Here is a 20221-nt window from a genome sequence, read left to right on the forward strand (position 1 = left end):
AACGGATAGTGGGAAAGGGTGTATGTTTATAACAATTATCACATGGACAGTAACGCTAACAATGCACATCTTTGTTCTGCTGAAAGTCCAATAATTTGTATTCTCTCCTTCGATGGACCACCCAAATTAAATATTTTATGTTCAAACTAGACAAGTGAAAATTCGAACCACATTCCTGAACAGCTAAAACACAGATTACAGACTATAAACTCAGTTATTACAAGAATGCAAGTGAAGGTTCTAAATTAATAAATTGACAATAAAGTCCAGTTTTATCTAGTTCTCCATAAAAATATCAGTAAGTACTTATAGAATGACAGTTATGCTTTATTCTCATTATTTGGAGAGTAGTCAAGTTGCTATTTAGATTGACGCGAACATTCTAGAGAAAGACCAGCTTATAATTTAAAAGCACTATGCTATAAAACACCATGAAAGGATCAAAGCTCCTTTCATAGTTATTTCATATACTTCGTAATTGATTAAAAAAAAGAATCAATAGTCAAGAGACAGAGGAAATGTTTCAAGAAACCTGACTCTTGGAGAAAAATGATTGTCAATAAATCTTTACAGGACAGCAATTTCGAAGCCAGTTAAAGACTGCAACATCAACTTCAACAAAACCCTCACAAGAGACCAACCACACACCAATAAAAACTTCTAGAGATTGAAAATTGAGCAGAGAAAACCTGAATTGTTCTTGTAAATAAAAAGTTCATACATCTTAAAATTTAAAAGAAAAATGAAGATTTTTGTGCACATTGTTTCTCAAAGCTCCAGAAATAGTAGCAAATTCGTACAATATCATATAAAAGCATACATAAATGTAAGCGAAACAACTATCCTTAAGCTTGCACTGGAGTTGAAATATATCAGGGAGTTCTAACTTGGGATTCATAACAACCTGCAGCGCATTGAACAATAATTCAGGATCAGAACATAGAACACAGAACAGCAGTACAACACAAAGTATCAAATAACCAAATCTATAAATTTTAGTTTCCAGGTTCTCGAATTAAATGGGTTAAAACAGCAAGGGGACCCAGTACAAGTACAACCGCCCATGAATCTAATATAATTTGTCATGATACTAGGTAGCAGATTAAGAAAGAATAACAGTTAGAGTCATTGTGCCTTTTTAAAATCAACAAGCATCTACTCACTATGTCAGAGTGGTCAAAGCAGAAGATTATTAGATTCAAAAGATTATTTAATATCTCTAGACCTGTAGAAGCAACATTAACAAGGGGCTGAGAAACCATGATTCATGACAATGTAGCAAAAAGGTAAGTAGGATAGTTTGAGTAAAAGATAAAATATTATTTGCTTTATTACTCAAATATTTGTTTCAGCAAAGGTGACACCAGAAGATATTATGCAATAACACACCACAATAGCACATTAAGAACGCACTTGAATTAAGGGAAAATAATTTAAGGGGGTCATAACATAAACAGACGATGATGAGATAAGGTAGTGGTGGTTGATAGAGGAGGATGGGGGAACTACTTTCATTTTGGGTCATACATTACCCTAGCACCTTGGGTTTATGGTCACATTTTTCCCCCACGCCTACTCTCTCAACCACCACCTCTACCCAGCTTCTTTCTGTTTATTTTCTCTTACTTACCCCTTAATTATATGCCCCCAGTCCAAAAATGCCGTGAAGGATTAAATATAAGCTTATAAAACATGCAAGCAAAAGAATAAGTTGGGGACTTTCCTAAAAGGAAGCAAGAAAACCCGAAGGACCCAAAAGACACCAAGGTGATAAACAAGCAGAACTGCACCTCCGTAAAACTTCCATGAGGGGACAGTTCAATCTCTTTGTCTGACGGATCTCGAAGTCCACCTGCAGCCTAAAATTAATAAATATCTCTGTAAAATTACACTGAAGATAATTTTTAGAGCTTGCAAACAAAATGTTGTCGAAAGAAAGAGAAGTCATTTATGGACTTCAAAAAGATCACATCTCAAGAAAAACCTATATTACCTTTCAGTTAATTTCAGATCAGACTCAGACCATCTTTATAGCGCATTCCTTTCTAAATGACGCCAATAAACTGTTTTAGACTGTTTAGTCTTTGCAGACACTACAGCATGCCTAGCATAGGACACATAATACGGAAAAATGCCAAAAAAAAAAAAAAGATTCCATACTCAACAGTAAGGAGACTCCATTATCATACCTCCCTAAATGCATAGAAGCAATAGTTCCACCATATCCAAACATCTCAAGGAAAGGCTATAAAAAAAGAGCACTTTTCAAAAAGAAGTCAGTTGTAAATCTAACTTCCAGATAACAACCTAGAACAAAATGCTTAATTTTAACCCTTGATTCAATAAATTCACCTTCCTCAAAAAATCCAACTACACATTTCATGAACCATCTCCAAGAGTAGTTTTGTTTGCTTCATAATAAAGCTCCCTGGAAGTGAATGCAAATAGGTTCTCTTTCTAAGAAAGGCATCTAATCACATAAGGGACGACACTAATCTATACATGATTATTTTCAAAGATAGATTTCTACTGCAAAATATTTGAGTCTCTACATATAATTGCTACTAGGTTGGACAAACTTTTGTCATTACCGTGAGATATGGAGGTTTTCCACCAATGGCAAGTTTTTTGGAAGTTCTGTGAACTGAAGCACCAATATTCCCCCTGATAAATTTAGAAGATTAACAACCCAAGAAATAACATAACAGAGATGAAACATGTAGGAGCAAAAAGAGTAGAAATTTTAATAATTATAGCCACAAACTAAAGCCATTAATTAAAGACCAAGCTTTTCAAATGAGGAACTGAAAATACCACTTCACTATCGAATTCCCATCACTTCCATTAATTCCAGGGCCAGAATGAAATACACAAACTTTATCCTTGTACACCTCAACACTGCAAAACAAATTCTCTTCCGTTACTTTAACCAATTAAGTTAACTATGAGAATTCCATCATGCAGTTACTGATTCCAGTACCCTATATTGCAGAAAGGTTAACAACTAACAAGTGCGTTTACAGCAGTAGAGGAGACTTAAATAAAAAATCATAACTGATTATAAATATATTATGCAATTATTGGTAGAGGACCTGGAAATCCACCAATACTGTAGACTTGTAGTCCTCCCGGTCTTGGATATCTTATAACACTGCAAAGAAATGCTCACGATATTATCCAACAGATATTATCTAATACTAATTCTATCTCAGAGAATAGAAGTAGCTAGAAGTAGAATCATAACACTTTTGGAAGTCAAGGGATAGTGGGAAAGGGTGTGTGTTTATAACAATTATCACATGGACAGTAACGCTGACAATGCACAGGGCCGTATTTGGGCATGGGCGAGAGGGGCAGGTGCCCAGGGCCCCAAAACACATAGCCCAATAAGTAAAGGTAAAAAAGAATAAAAGGAAAAATAGAAAAAAAAAATGGAAAAGAAAAGATCACTGTAAAACTGCAAATCCTGCCGACAATTAAATTTATTGCGAATTAAGTTTCTTATTCAATTCTCCCACTTGTTTTTAATTCAATGTCAAACGCTCAAAATTTTTGGGTAATTTCTCTCTTTTCTTTGCAATTTTTGTTCTTCATTCGATTTTTTTAGGTTTTGCAAATTCTGAATTTTATTACTTCATTTTTCGACCAAGAATTATTATAATTATTTGACAATTTCAATGACACACTGTATCTTTTCATAGTAACTAAGTATTATAAATTAAATCAATTTAATTTTTCTGAAAACTTGAATAAGTTTTGTGAAATCAGATTGTTACTGATTAATTTTAATGAACGACTGAACTCGAAAATAGATTGGGACATAGAAGTAGACAGATTAGGCTATGAAAATATGTTCTTATTTTTATGTCATGTTGTACACCCTTAAAAGTTGTTTATGCATATAAATTTCAATCTTTCTTTAGTTTTTAGTCTTATACTCCCACTTGCATTTTCATTGAATATAAAATTTTGATATTTGTATAGTGTAGAACTGCATAATGAATCGGAGTAATAAAATGATAAGTTTAATTTTACCCATATTGTTTTTTTGTTCTGAATAAGTTTAAATTAGTTTATAATATTTTATTAAATTAGTGCAAAGCAAATTAATTAAAAAGAACAGACCCTTAATCCATAGGTTTTTTTTAATAAAATTTTGATATTATCTAATATAAATTCCAATTATTTTTATCACTTTGTTTCGGTCCAGGTTAAATTTTCGCATTTGGTCCTTCTATAATGGATGGTTGCAACTTTTTTTGGGTTTTGCAAAATTGCAACTTCTTTTGTAATTTTTTTATTAATCATTTAATTGTGCATCTTTTCAATTTCTTTTTTTGTGTTTTCTAATTGACATATCAAATGATCAGGTACTTAAATCCTTATTTTAACGCCTCTTTTAAAAATTTCGGACCAAAAAGTTGTTTATTTTTCGGTCTAGACCGAAAAATAAAATATTCAAAAAAATTGGACTTAATCAAGGCCCTAATAGGTAGGTTTGCCCTTGGGCCTCCAAAATCTCATAAACGGGCTGACAATGCACGTCTTTGTCCTGCTGAAAGCCCAATAATTTGTATTCTCTCCTTTAATGGACCACCCAAATCAAATATTTTATGTTTAAACCAGACAAGTGAAAAATTCGAACCACATTCCTGGACAGCTACAATACAGATTACAGACTATAAACTCGGTGATTACAAGAATGCAAGTGAAGGTTTCTAAATTAATAAATTGACAATAAACTCCAGTTTTATCTAGTTCTCCATAAAAATATCAGTAAGTACTTATAGAATGACAGTTATATTTTATTCTAATTATTTGGAGAGTAGTCAATTTGCTATTTAGATTGACGCTAACATTGAGAAAGAGCAGCTTATAATCTAAAAGCGCACTGCTATAAACCACCATGAAAAGATCAAAGCTCCTTTCATAGTTATTCATACTTCGTAATTGATTAAAAAAAGAATCAATAGTCAAGAGAAGGAGGAAATGTTTCAAGAAACATGACTCTTGGAGAAAAATTATGGTCAATAAATCTTTACAGGACAGAACTTTCGAAGCCAGTTAAAGACTACAACATCAACTTTAACAAAACTTTGAGAAGGGACAAACCACAGAAAAACAAAAAATTTCTAGAGATTAAAAAATGAGCAGAGAAAACCTGAATTGTTCTTGTAAATAAAAAGTTGATACATCTTAAAATATAAAAGAAGAATGAAGATTTTGTTGCACATTATTTGTCAAAGCTCCAGAAAAAGTAGCAAACTAGTACAATATGATATAAAAGCATACCTAAATGTAAGGGAAACAAATATCCTTAAGCTTGCACTGGAGTTGAAATGTATCAAGGATTTCCAATTTGGGATTAATAACAATCTACAGTGCATTGGACAAGAATTCAGGATCAGATGATAGAACATAGAACACAGAACACAGAACAGCAGTACAACATAAAGTATCAAATTACCAAATCTATAAATTCTAGTTTCCAGATTCTCGAATTAAAGGGGTTAAAACAGCAAGGGGACTCAGTACAAGTACAACTGCTCATGTATCTAATATAATTTGTCATGAAACTAGGTTGCAGATTGAGAAAGAATAACAGTTAGAGTCATTGTGCCTTTTTAAAATCAACAAGCATCTACTACACTATGTCAGAGTGGTCAATGCACAAGATTATTAGATTCAACAAGATTATTTGGTATCTCTAGACCTGTAGAAGCAACATTAACAAAGGGTTGTGGAACCATGATACATGACAATGTAGCAAAAAGGTAGGTAGGATAGTTTGAGTAAAAGATTGAATATTATTTGCTTTATTAATCAAATGTTTATTCCAGCAAAGGTGACACCAGAAGATGTTATGCAATAACACACCACAATAGCACATTAAGGACACACTTGAATTAAGGGAAAATAATGTAAGGGGGTTATAACATAAAGAGAAGGCGATGGGAAAAGGTAGTGGTGGTTGATAGAGGAGGGATGGGGAACTAGTTTCATTTTGGGTCATACATTACCCTAGCACTTTGGGTTTATGGTCAGATTTTTCCCCACACCTACTCTCTCAACCACCACCTCTACCCCGCTTCTTTCTGTTTATTTTCTCTTACTTACCCCTTAATTCTATGCCCCTAGTCAAAGCATGCCGTGACGAATTAAATATAAGCTTATAAAACATGCAAGCAAAAGAATAAGTTGGGAACTTTCCTAAAAGGAAGCAAGAAAACCCGAAGGACCCAAAAGACACCAAGGTGATAAACAAGCAGAACTGCACCTCTGTAAAACTTCCATGAGGATCTCGAAGTCCACCTGCAGCCTAAAATTAATAAATATCTTTGTAAAATAACATTGAAGATAATTTTTAGAGCTTGCAAACAAATGTTGTCAAAAGAAAGAGAAGTCATATATGGACATCTCAAGAAAAACCTATATTACCTTTCAGTTAAGTTCAGATCAGACTCAGACCATCTTTATAGCGCATTCCTTTGTAAATGACGCCAATAAACTGTTTTAGACTGTTTAGTCTTTGCAGACACTACAGCATGCCTAGCACAGGACACATGATACGGAAAAATGCCAAAAAAAAAATAGATTCCATACTCAACAGTAAGGAGACTCCATTATCATACCTCCCTAAATGCATAGAAGCAATAGTTCCACCATATCCAAACATCCCAAAGAAAGGCTGCAAAAAAGAGCAATTTTCAAAAAGAAGTCAGTTGTAAATCTAAATTCGAGATAACAACCTAGAATAAAATGCTCAATTTTAACCCTTGATTCAATGAATTCCCCTTCCTCAAAAAAAATCCAACTACACATTTCATGAACTATCTCCAAGAGTAGTTTTGTTTGCTTCATAATAAAGCTCCCGAGAAGTGAATGCAAATAGATTCTCTTTCTAAGAAAGGCGTCTAATCACATAAGGGACGACACTAATCTATACATGATTATTTTCAAAAATAGATTTCTACTGTAAAATATTTGAGTCTCTACATATAATTGCTATCCGGTTGGATAAACGTTTTTGTCATTACCGTGAGATATGGAGTTTTTCCACCAATGGCAAGTTTTTTGGAAGTTCTCTGAACTGAAGCACCCATTTTCTCCCTGATAAATTTCGAAGATTAACAACCCAAGAAATAACATAACAAAGATGAAACATGTAGGAGCAAAAAGAGCAGAAATTTTAATAATTATAGCCACAAACTAAAGCCATTAATTAAAGACCAAGCTTTTCAAATAAGGAACTGAAAATACCACTTCACTATCGAATTCCCATCACTTCCATTAATTCCAAGGCCAGAATGAAATACACAAACTTTATCCTTGTACACCTCAACACTGCAAAACAAATTCTCTTCCGTTACTTTAACCAATTAAGTTAACTATGAGAATTCCGTCATGCAATTACTGATTCCAGTACCCTATATTGCAGAAAGGTTAACAACTAACAAGTGAGTTTACAACAGCAGAGGAGACTTAAATAAAAAATCATAACTGATAATAAAGATATTATGCAATTATTGGTAGAGGACCTGGAAATCCACCAATACTGTAGACTTGTAGTCCTCCCAGTCTTGGATATCTTATAACACTACAAAGAAATGCTCACGATATTATCCAGCAGATATTATCTAATACTAATTCTATCTCAGAGAATAGATTAGCTAGAAGTAGAATCATAACACTTTTGGAAGTCAAGGGATAGTGGGAAAGGGTGTGTGTTTATAACAATTATCACATGGACAGTAACGCTAACAACGCACGTCTTTGTTCAGCTGAAAGTCCAATAATTTGTATTCTCTCCTTTGATGGACCACCCAAATCAAATATTTTATGTTCAAACTAGACAAGTGAAAATTCGAACCACATTTCTGGACAGCTACAATACAGATTACAGACTATAAACTCAGTGATTACAAGAATGCAAGTGAAGGTTTCTAAATTAATAAATTGACAATAAACTCTTGTTTTATCCAGTTCTCCATAAAAATATCAGTAAGTACTTATAGAATGATAGTTATGCTTTATTCTCATTATTTGGAGAGTAGTCAAGTTGCTATTTAGATTGCGAACATTCTAGAGAAAGACCAGCTTATAATTTAAAATCACTATACTATAAAACACCATGAAAGGATCAAAGCTCCTTTCATAGGTATTCATACTTCGTAATTGATTAAAAAAAAGAATCAATAGTCAAGAGACAGAGGAAATGTTTCAAGAAACCTAACTCTTGGAGAAAAATGATTGTCAATAAATCTTTACAGGACAGCAATTTCGAAGCCAGTTAAAGACTGCAACATCAACTTCAACAAAACACTCAGAAGGAGACCAACCACACACAAATAAAAACTTCTAAAGATTCAAAATTGAGCAGAGAAAACTTGAATTGTTCTTGTAAATAAAAAGTTCATACATCTTAAAATATAAAAGAAAAATGAAGATTTTTGTGCACATTGTTTCTCAAAGCTCCAGAAAAAGTAGCAAATTAGTACAATATCATATAAAAGCATACCTAAATTGTAAGCGAAACAAATATCCTTAAGCTTGCACTGGATTTGAAATATATCACGGAGTTCTAACTTGGGATTCATAACAACCTGCAGCGCATTGGACAAGAATTCAGGATCAGAACATAGAACACAGAACAGCATTACAACATAAAGTATCAAATAACCAAATCTATAAATTCTAGTTTCCAGGTTCTCGAATTAAAGGGGTTAAAACAGCAAGGGGACCCAGTACAAGTACAACTGCCCATGAATCTAATATAATTTGTCATGATACTAGGTAGCAGATTGAGAAAGAATAACAGTTAGAGTCATTGTGCCTTTTTAAAATCAACAAGCATCTACTACACTATGTCAGAGTGGTCAAAGCAGAAGATTATTAGATTCAACAAGATTATTTGGTATCTCTAGACATGTAGAAGCAACATTAACAAGGGGCTGAGAAACCATGATTCATGACAATGTAGCAAAGGGTAAGTAGGATAGTTTGAGTAAAAGATAAAATATTATTTACTTTATTCAAATATTTGTTCCAGCAAAGGTGACACCAGAAGATATTATGCAATAACACACCACAATAGCACATAATGTAAGGGAAAATAATGTAAGGGGGTTATAACATAAAGAGAAGGTGATGGGAAAAGGTAGTGGTGGTTGATAGAGGAGGGATGGGGAACTAGTTTCATTTTGGGTCATACATTACCCTAGCACTTTGGGTTTATGGTCAGATTTTTCCCCCACACCTACTCTCTCAACCACCACCTCTACCCCGCTTCTTTCTGTTTATTTTCTCTTACTTACCCCTTAATTCTATGCCCCTAGTCAAAGCATGCCGTGACGAATTAAATATAAGCTTATAAAACATGCAAGCAAAAGAATAAGTTGGGGACTTTCCTAAAAGGAAGCAAGAAATCCCGAAGGACCCAAAAGACACCAAGGTGATAAACAAGCAGAACTACACCTCCATAAAACTTCCATGAGGATCTCGAAGTCCACCTGCAGCCTAAAATTAATAAATATCTCTGTGAAATTACACTGAAGATAATTTTTAGAGCTTGTAAACAAATGTTGTCGAAAGAAAGAGAAGTCATTTATGGACTTCAAAAAGATCACATCTCAAGAAAAACATATATTACCTTTCAGTTAAGTTCAGATTAGTCTTTGCAGACACTACATCATGCCTAGCACAGGACACATGATACGGAAAAATGCCAAAAAAAAAAAAAATAGATTCCATACTCAATAGTAAGGAGACTCCATTATTATACCTCCCTAAATGCATAGAAGCAATAGTTCCACCATATCCAAACATCCCAAAGAAAGGCTGCAAAAAAGAGCACTTTTCAAAAAGAAGTCAGTTGTAAATCTAACTTCGAGATAACACCCTAGAATAAAATGCTCAATTTTAACCCTTGATTCAATAAATTCACCTTCCTCAAAAAATCCAACTACACATTTCATGAACCATCTCCAAGAGTAGTTTTGTTTGCTTCATAACATAACAGAGATGAAACATGTAGGCGCAAAAAGAGCAGAAATTTTAATAATTATAGCCACAAACTAAAGCCATTAATTAAAGACCAAGCTTTTCAAATGAGGAACTGAAAATACCATTTCACTATCGAATTCTCATCACTTCCATTATTCTATACAAAATATATAAAGATATTATGTTACTCCGTATTTTTAGTAAGTTATTATTTATATTTTTATAAAAGTTTTAGTTTTTGAAAAAGGTTTTATTTACTAAAAAGGCTTATTATTTATTAGAAAGGCTTTTATAAGAAAGGTTTTGGGTATTTAAAACGAATTTTAGCCCAAATGAATTTTGGGCCTAACTTTCCTGAGTTTTACATTCAAGTAGTTGTTTCAAAATAAAATTAAAAATATTTTAAAAACAATTTTAAAAAAGGTTTAGAAAAGAAAAGAAGAAAGAAAAAAGGAAAAAGGTTTGCAAAAGATTTATAAAAAGAAAAGGAAAAAAAAAAAGAAAAGAAATTTTTTTTGGCCGCCGCAAATCTCAAGCGGTTGGTGACCAGTGTAGTTATGTTTCATGAATCTTGTTTACTTTTTTGTTTTTATCTTTTAGTTATTTTATCTTAGATAATTATGTATTATCGGATAATTTATATCTTTTCCTAATCTTAGTTGGATAAGTGTAAATATTAGTTATATCTTAGCTAGATTAGTTTATCTTTTTCCTTAAATTTATTTTTTAGTTTCCTAATCCTATTCCGATTCTACTTTTCCAACTAGTATAAATAGGGGTATTCACCCATCATATTTTTCACACCAAATTTGAGAAATACATCTCTTTTCTCAAGTTTAAACTCTCTCTTTCTTAGCCTACCTTTTCTTTCTCCCTAGTAGTTATTAATTTCAAGGTGCGTGTATTGTAGATCTTTAATAATTGTTTTTGCAAGTGTAGTATCATGTTTTTAGGAAAATACTTTTGGATTGAAATATATGTTTTTATGAGTTTTATTATGAACTGCATCTTTTTTATAGAAATGTTTGAATGTTTATAAATTTTTTTATGAACTTTGAATTATGTCTTTCATTTAATATATTTATAAAGTTTGATCTTTGAATTTATATTCAAATATTTTAGAAGGAGTTTGATCTTTGATTCATGTTTAAATATTTAAAAGGAGTGTTTTTGAACTATTATTATTTTTCAAAGGTTAACCCTTGAGCAAGTTATTTTATTTATGCCTTTATATGGCTAAGTTTTATAAGAATTATTATTCTTTTTAAAGGAGGATTATTTCAGAAGGATTTTTATTAGTTATATGATCTTTTATGATCACAATTTAAAAGAGGCCACGGCTTGTTATTTATTAGCAAGAACGGTAGCTATTATATTATTTACCCATGTACTTTTTGTATAAGTCATGTGGACAAGGTAGTTCCCCTCGTAATAGACTCAGTAAGGAATACTAAACTTGGGGGTGTGCACACTTTAGGCAAGGTACCTAGGCAAGGAAAAAGGATTTTTATCAAGGTTATATACTTTATATTATATAAGTATTATCAAGTATCAAGAAAGGTTTTTTTGAAATTAAATATTTCAAAAGTTTAATTAAATAAAGTGTTTAATATTCCGCATATACATGTACTCAGTATTTTTACTGACACGCTTTTGTTTTGTTTTGTTTTATGGCTTTGTCCCTGTGATGACCCTTTTGGTGAGCAGAATTTACAGGTTGATGATGCATACTTCATATGGGGGAGCTAGTGAGGAATCATAATTAGTCAAGGAGTTGTTATTTTATTTTCTTTATTTTATTGTTATATAGTTGTACAATAAAGTTTATATTAATAAAGAGAAGTTATTTAAGTTATTTCCGCTGCATTAGTTAAGTTAGTTAGTAGTTAGTATTAAAGCCTTTAACGTTATCACGTGGCGGTAATACTCTCAAGTTTCTCAAGGAGTTTTATATTAAATAAGTTTTCCAAAAGAGAGAAATTTGGGGGTGTTACAAAGTGGTATCAGTTTCCAGGTTCTTTTTGAAAATAAAATAAATGAGAGTATGGGTAGATCTACGAAGGGCATATAAGATAGAGTTTCGCATTCTATTTGCATTTTTTTTGACATTTTATATTATGTGAAAAAAAAATATACTTCCTTCTTTTTAAGCAAATAGTTATATTTTCAAGTATAGATATTTTCTGATTTATATTTTGAAGAACGGAATAAGTATGTGGATTTATTTTTCTGAGGAAAGTTCTGGCTAAGGAAAGACTTGGTACTTAAGTTGGTCGTTTGTGCCGCACCTCTCTTTCCTGGGAACTCACTCGATTAATTATTCATACACTAAGCCTAGTACTCAAATAAACAACTCTTTTGGTCATATACATATATATGTATTTTTCAAGAATATCAAACAAGTTTTTTATAGGAATTTCAAATATTTTTCGATTCATTTCAAATTATAGTTCAAATGTTATATTTATTTTGATTATTATGTCAACATACAATCTGTATTTATCTTATAAATCTATATATATTTATTCAAAGCTAAATTTTTTATAAAGTATTATTTTTTTTAATGAATTGTTTAGTGTTTATTGTTCTATTCGTAATATGATTATTTTGAATATATTTTAAGGAAGTTTGACTTATTGTCAAGTTAATATGAAAAATCTTCGTATTTTTCATAAGGAAAAGAAAGAGTTTATTGTTTATTATAAGAATTGAGTTATTATTTTGTCTTTCATGACATATTATTAAGAAGCTAGTTGCAAGTTGTGATATTAATTACTATCTCTTACGATATTTTTTGACGTGTATATTTTCTATGAGATGAACTTGGTTATTTAATGTCTCAAGTGGCATGTATGCATGTGATCAAATTCATGCAAAGTGATTTATATATACATTGTGTAAAGCATCAATATGTTTATTTTGTTGATTTATAAGTGTTAGGAGAACCTATGAGTTCAGAATAAGCCAAGTTGACTATTTGAGATCTATTAAAGGTGAAGACTATTCTGGTTATTCCTTTGAAGGAAAGAAGTTTAGTAGTTATTTTTTTTTAGTAGGAGTGAAGAAGGCAATACATTATGCTAAGAATTGTGAAATTAGTTATTTGAAGTTTTATGTAGTTGGATGATCTTTAATGTTTAGTGACATGAGTAAGGAAGAGAAACTTCATAATTTGTGGAAACAAGTAGGAGGTCAATGGTTTATACCAGCTTTGAGGAATTATTGAGATTTAGATAAGTTATATATTTTATTTATGGAAACAAGTAGGTGGTCAATGGTTTATACCAACAGCTACTTTTGCCAAACACTTCTAATTAAACAACTAATTTAATCGTTGACCGCTGACAGCTACTAGTAGACAGCTAGCAGCTACCCTCAACAACTACAGCTACTACAACCGCTAACAACTAATAGAACCGCTAGTTTTGCTAAACATGCCCTAATGGCCCGTTTGGTAGTTGGTCATAAATGGTGGTAATGGGAATGAATTTGTGTATAAATTTGTGAAAAATATCATTGTCCATTACCATGGTAATGCTAAATTATTCTAAAGTGTCCACTTTCCTTCTTGAATTTTCATTCCCATCCAATACCACATTGTAGGGTGGTAATGAGTAGTAATGAAAATTGCTTCCCCTTGGAGACAAAAACACAAATTTAGGGGTGAGATTGCTTGTCCATGGAGAAAAAAATGCCTCCACATGAAGATTTTAAGGGTGCTTCCTTAATAAAATTACACTTAAAATTCATTCCCATTACCGCAATTTATTAACGACTACCAAACGGGCCGTAAGAGGACAATAATTCTCAACTTTAGTTTTCTTCCCAAGTGAATATTCGAATCAGTACTCATATATCATAATGTGTTTCGTAGATGAACTAGTTCGTGTCCCGAACAATACATCCTGAATTATTTACCAACGTGTCTTTGATGTGCTTGTCCATTCATAAAAAAAGCTGTAAGACAGGAGAATTTTACATTCATAGTACATGGTACACAAAACCACCTTAACTGCTTTGATCCAAGGCCGGGAAACATTTGAGAAGAATCTCAGCACCTGTTTCAAGTTCCTGCTCCGATATGGTCAATGGAGGAACCAATCTCACTACATTTCCTTTTCCAGCTGTTAAAATTAACAATCCTGAATTCCGACAAGCATCGACAAGTGGACCAGCTGGGACATCCAACTCTATACCAATAATAAGACCCTGGCCTCGGACTTCTTTAACATGTTGGTTCCCCAATAACTTCTTTGTTAAGAGTTCTTTGAAATACTGACCTTTGTTTGACACGCTAGCCAAAAAACCAGGGCTTGAGATTTTATCTAGGACAGTAAGTGCAGCATGACACACAAGTGGTCCACCAGCAAAGGTGCTTCCATGATCTCCAGGGCTTATAGCTGATGAAACTCTTTCTGTAACCAGCACAGCTCCAATAGGTAAGCCTCCAGCAAGAGGCTTGGCAAGTGGCAAGTGGCATTATATCGGGCTACTCTGATTTCTTGTTGATATGCTTGCAAACACGTACTGATATGTCTTAGGAGCAATTTTTTGGTAATCTGATATGAACAAATCTGCAGTCGTTTTGACCTTTTGTTTGGTTTTCGACCAATCTATTGCATTAGTGTGAGGGTAAATAACGTTTGAAAAGCGAAAATTAAACAGAGTACTGCATGTTTGCAGCCTACATGGCTACACAGACTTTGAGATAATAAACATGTGTATAAGAAGCTTCAGAAGAGTGTCATGTAGCACCATTCTTTTGATAAGAACTCCTCTTAATATATTTGTATACATATAAAGTATAAACCATTCATCTATAATTTATTACATCACTAAATAAACATGTAAGATTAAGTACAATATTTATAAACTGAAAAACAACATTCACAAATCAATATACTCACTCCGTAATGAATTACTAGCAACAATTGAATATCTTACCTCTTACAAAAAATACCAAATGTTGCTAGTAATACGTTATGGAAAAAGTAGAATATTTATTGATTCATAGAATATAATTAATTTATTTACAACATTGACACTGATATATGCATTTTTCATCTTTCGGAAGCTAAGTTTGGTAGAGAATATATACGTGGTGAGTTGATGTGATGCGTGGAAAGCGGTAGACTTATAAAAGTCTCATTTGCAGTTGAAAATAGGGATGTGGCTGATTTTGGGCCAATCTTCCCCATCTGGTTTTCTACATCTTTTCACCAACTCACAACTGCAATTAATTATTTGCAAAGAGGTAAGGTTAGGGAGGCCTGCTTTTGGCAATGACTTCAATCTAGGGCAGCAATGGAGGTCAAGGCATTGTAAGGACGTGAGGCGATGGAGCCATTCTGGAAGATTATCCAAGCTATTACATTGGCAAATAAAAAGGGTTTTAAGGGAATACAAGTATTGAATCCCCTTTGGCAGATTTACAACCTTTGGAAGTTCCCGTAAGTTCAAATAAGAGAGGTTACTTAAGGCTCTCCATGGCATCCCATCATCATCTCCTTCTAAATCTAGCTTCTCACATGAAGTAACACAGAGTCGTTCCAAATTAGTCATATGCTCTATTCCTAATACGGACAGACTCATCAGATTATTGCAGTCTACGAATTTTAAGCACTTGATAGACGAAGCGTGCTTTAGATACCACTCTGCAATAGTTGACAAATTCTGCACCTCAGAGCTCTTTATTACTAGTTCACAAATACCTTGTAGAGTCTCCCCAAATAGGGAGTTCAATGGCCCCACATTGTCAATTGTTAACGTATCCAAACAATAAACGAGACCGTCTGAAGATGTACTTGGGTTTGGACCTGCACAGAATGTCAGGGCATCATTGAATTTTTGTAGCTCGACTACTTTCAACTTCGGACACCCCGGAAAAGATGTCAAGTTTGGGCATTTTATTATCTTTAATGTAAGAACACCATATAACACAGCTTCCCTTTCCACACCTACTTCTCTCCACCATCCCTTTAAATTTGGAAAGTCAATCAGACAAAGCTCCTCAAGGGAAGGATAAAATGGTAGTATAGCACCATTATTGTCATCCTCCATGTATTCCACATTCAGCATTCCCAACAGGTTAAGAGTTCTGAGATGTTTGAGTTGACTCAGCTGCGGCATATGCTCTAACTCATTAAAATATCTCAGATCGATTTTGACAAGGAGCGGAAAAGAGGACGCCAGAGTCGTTGCCCAACTTGGCAATCTCAAGTCTTTGTAACCCTTGATGTTAATTTCTCTTATATCACGGTGGGGTTCAAGGGATTCTAGCAATCTTTTATCAATAATCACTGCTCCTTTAGGACAACTTAATTCAAGATCAGACTCAAATTCCTCCTCTAATTTCAAACACTTGATACATTTCTTGTTTGACAAATGTAATCCTTCCTCGACATTTACTAAATCATATGGATAACACTTTTTAAATAAAATTTTGAGTTCACCTCTAAGGTTAACTAGAGGTATCAAATCTCTAAGCTGCCCTATCTGCATTTGATTGGAACTTCTGCCACCCAAAACAAACATTGTTAGTCTGGTAAGACCAATCAAACTACCCAATCCTTCTGGCATATGAGTTAATCTATTGCACCCGTCTATATCCAAGTGCCTAAGATTAACTAACTCTCTTAAGTCCTCCGGCAACTCCTTTAAATTGCAACAATCAGATAAGTTTAATACTTGCAAATTATGCAGCTTGGAAATCGATTTAGGCAGCATCTCCAAGTCGTAATTGCAAGAGAGATCAAGATATCTTAAATGTGACAGGTTGAGTAATATTTTGGGTAAAGACTTAATTGTACCCGACATACAATTCAGTACCCTTAAGCGCTTGCAATTAAGAACTAGTTCAACGGCATCAGTCTTCAAACATGGGTTGTCCGTAAGTTGAAGGAACGTGCGCAATGTCCTCAACTTGTTTGGAGCATTACTTGAACAAAGCGATAAGTCACCTCGACAAGCAACTGAGAGATGACGAATATTATCATCGAAATGGCTCGTCCTATCATTCATCACCAAGCACGACTCTTGTCCTACTACTTCCTGTGCGAGATCATGGATCAAATCGTGCATTTTAACTGTACCAATATCACCGTACTTATCCTTTTCAATGTCTTGAAAGAAACATCGGTGCAATAAAGTGGAAAAATACTCCTCACCAACATCTTCTATTCTTTGCATGTCGTTTGGACATTCAAGAAAATCTTGTGCTAACCACAGGTCAATCAACAAAACTTTCTTGATGCAATGATCCTTGGGGAAAAGAGCACAATAGCTGAAACAACTCTTTAACTGCGGAGTAAGATGATAGTAGCTAAACTTGAGTATTGGCATAATCCCATCCTCACCTTGACTCATTTGAGCCAAGTCAAGTTGTTGAAACTGTTCCCACTTGCTTTTATGTTGATCACGCAACATGCTGCCTATGACCTTTATAGAGAGAGGAACATTTGCACATTTTTTCACAATGTGTTTACCTAAGTCAACAAAGTCATCGACTACCTCTTGTTCAATTTCTTGTTTGAATGCCACTCTCTTAAACAAACACCAAGAATCTTCATCAGACAAACCTTTCAACTCGTGCACAGGATGATCTCCTATAGCTCTTGTCACCAATTTTGAGCGAGTAGTTACAAGAATTCTACTACCCTTTGCACCTATAAGAAAGAAGTTCCTTATCTCCTCCCATCGGTTACAACTCTCATTCCAGACATCATCTAGAACAAGAAAGTACCTCTTCCCCTGGATCTTTTGACGAACCTTCCGCTGCAACTCTTCTTTGTTAAGCTCACAAGTAGTCATCCCAAGCATCTTCAAAAGTATTTCTCTCATCCCAAATTCTTCAGAGACACAAACCCACAAGCTCAATTCAAATGCACTTCTGATCTTGTCATCATTATAAACAAGTTGAGCAAGAGCAGTTTTTCCCAACCCACCAAACCCAACAATACTCACAAAAGAAACATTATGTTCAACATTTGAGTCGTCGTCTAGCAGCAACAAACCCAAGAGAGCCTCCTTATCAGCCTCTCTCCCAATGATACTCGACTCATAAACATAAGATGATGTTTCCTCTCTTTTGGGTTTACGCACATCAGTAACAGTATTGCTAATGCTAAACCCAAAGTCATGATGATCTTTGACAATGCGATCAAGCTTGACTCTAATCTTCGTAATCTTTCGAGATATCTTAGCAGCAAAAAACAACTGGTTGTCAACAGAGAGGAAGTATCGTACCTTTCTGGAAATCTTATCACCAGACATTCGTTTACGCTGCAAAGTAATGTTGAATTCATCGAACAAATCATCAGCATCATAAACAGCATCCTTGAGCTTCTCAATCCAGTTTTTTCCAAGAGTGCTCAACTCCTGCTGCTTGGAATCCGCATCATGGAGGACAGCTTGAATGGTTTTAACAGTATCCTTGAGTTCTTCAAGCTTAGTTTCATAACCAAACATGAAGCATACATCTCTCAGATCCTTAGTCTGCATAGCAGAAAGGAGCGTCTGAGTAACAGTGAGTACCAATCCAACTGCAGTAGCCATTTTTGCAGAGTTTTTTTTGAGGGGAGGACAGAATACAGAAAGAAGTAGAGTTTTTTTTTGGAGAGAAACACAGAAGGGAGTAGATAAGGCAGGAAAGTTTTTGTGGTTGGCTGTGATATTATCAAGCTAAGAACCTAACACCCTTCTAATAATTGAAGCACCAGTAATTACACGAAGCTATTTCCAGGATCACCATAATTCAACTTTGAGGTGGGTTCCATGAAACTAGGAATCAAGTTGAGAAAGAAACAAAAGGTCAAAAAAGAAAAGTAAGGCTATAAAACCATTACTCCCTCCATCCCGAATTAGTTACTACATTTGTTTTTTCACAGTTTACGAAATACAACTTCAAACACCAATATCTTGAGTTATATATATGAAAAAATTATAAAAATTATATATTTGGAAAATACAAATTGAGACGAATCAAACAAGATCCAACATGACTATGTTTTTTCTTATGTATATGAAGTAAAAGATAGTCAAAGTTATGACATGAATAGTATTTACGGTCAAAATGTAGCAACTAATTTGGGACGGAGGGAGTAATTCAAACGCGTGAGAATTGAGACGTGACAAAAATTTGGATCAATTTTTTATTGCTGACGCCGACAGCCGGACCCAATTAGTACGTTCAGTGAGTCTTTTTTAGCCAAATATTACCTCCGATTTTTATTAGTTTACTCGTTTTTTTTTTCTATTTTTGGGATGAGATCACTAATGTTTCATCATATATATATATATATACTCCCTCCGCTTTTTTTTATTTGCTACATTTGTGTTTACACAAGAATTTAGGAGATGTCATTTTCATTCTTTTTTGTGTACTTTTTGACCCTTTTAGCATTAAATAGGGTGGGAAAAGGGGAAAAAGTGGTACTTTTTGGTGGAAAAAAAGGAGAAACAAATATAATACTATTACTTTTTGGTGGGCCAAGCGAAATGTAGCAAATAAAAAAAAGCAACCCTTTTTGGAAAATGTAGCAAATAAAAAAAAGCAGAGGGAGTATATATATATATATATATATATATATATAATAATATATATATATATATATTCAATTTTAATATAAAATAATAATTTCTCTTTTTTTTTATGTTCCATAATATTATTTCTTCCAATTTTTTTTTTGATCCATCGAAGCCACAAAAGCGATACAAAATACAAAGGGGAGGGGGATTTGAATATGTGACCTATCATACATAGCACCTCAATCTTAACCACTAGGCCAAGACATCCTTGGTATTTCTTCCAAAATTTTATATAAAAGAAACGGATAAATTAATAAAGATGAGGGTGAGTACTTAATGATTTTGATATAAAGAAGGTGATTTTGGTTTGAAAAAATCCAACTTTATCAATCAACCTCACTTCCATGAGTTCAATCCTATATTCCTATTGGACAATTTGCTCACACCTTATCTCTTTGTTGGACAACCCCGTCTTTACAGAAATGTTTAATACTCCCTCCATTTTTTCTTATAAAAATAAAGATACTCCTCCTGTTTTATATTTACTTGTTGCATTTTTTTTTTTGGAAAGCAAAATTATTAACTTTGATTAATTATTTTGCTTTTTTTTTATATAAATAAATATAATCATATATTTCTCCCATTCCGTAATAATTAATAAGTAAAACACTTACTATTTTAGAAGGTTCCAAAA

General features: G+C 33.4%; 3 protein-coding genes and 1 long non-coding RNA gene across 5 annotated transcripts; all 4 read right to left on the reverse strand.

Moving 5' to 3' along the window:
* Window positions 1-491: 491 nt before the first annotated feature.
* Window positions 492-5705, reverse strand: LOC130590122 (uncharacterized). 2 transcript variants are annotated; one of them, XR_008967786.1, is made up of 5 exons: window positions 5293-5703; window positions 3093-3151; window positions 2353-2898; window positions 1791-2245; window positions 493-904 (listed from the first exon to the last, which is right to left on the reverse strand). It is a non-coding gene; the product is annotated as an uncharacterized LOC130590122 (long non-coding RNA). The 2 variants fall into 2 exon arrangements; XR_008967785.1 differs by having other exon boundaries at window positions 492-904; window positions 1791-2898; window positions 5293-5705.
* Window positions 5706-6473: 768 nt separating this feature from the next.
* LOC130589415 (uncharacterized) lies at window positions 6474-10645 on the reverse strand. The gene is made up of 9 exons (XM_057392292.1): window positions 9944-10645; window positions 9782-9837; window positions 9475-9516; window positions 8388-8603; window positions 8269-8297; window positions 7261-7344; window positions 7038-7110; window positions 6633-6688; window positions 6474-6549 (listed from the first exon to the last, which is right to left on the reverse strand). Exons 1-9 carry the CDS (start codon window positions 9972-9974, stop codon window positions 6474-6476), a joined length of 663 nt encoding a protein of 220 aa, XP_057248275.1. The 5' UTR covers window positions 9975-10645.
* A 3203-nt stretch (window positions 10646-13848) lies between these two features.
* LOC109136050 (acetylornithine aminotransferase, mitochondrial) lies at window positions 13849-14478 on the reverse strand (the record flags this gene model as incomplete). Its single annotated transcript, XM_019251672.3, has 1 exon — window positions 13849-14478. A coding segment is annotated over one exon (468 nt), but the record flags the coding sequence as incomplete, so codon positions are not given.
* Window positions 14479-14982: 504 nt separating this feature from the next.
* LOC104904494 (disease resistance protein RGA2) lies at window positions 14983-19483 on the reverse strand. The gene has a single exon (XM_010692755.4). The coding sequence runs from the start codon at window positions 18553-18555 to the stop codon at window positions 15148-15150; it is 3408 nt and encodes a 1135-aa protein (XP_010691057.2). The 5' UTR covers window positions 18556-19483; the 3' UTR covers window positions 14983-15147.
* Window positions 19484-20221: the final 738 nt, after the last annotated feature.

This window comes from Beta vulgaris, chromosome 9, assembly GCF_026745355.1.
Source record: "Beta vulgaris subsp. vulgaris cultivar EL10 chromosome 9, EL10.2, whole genome shotgun sequence".
In the NCBI taxonomy this organism is placed as follows: domain Eukaryota; kingdom Viridiplantae; phylum Streptophyta; class Magnoliopsida; order Caryophyllales; family Amaranthaceae; genus Beta; species Beta vulgaris.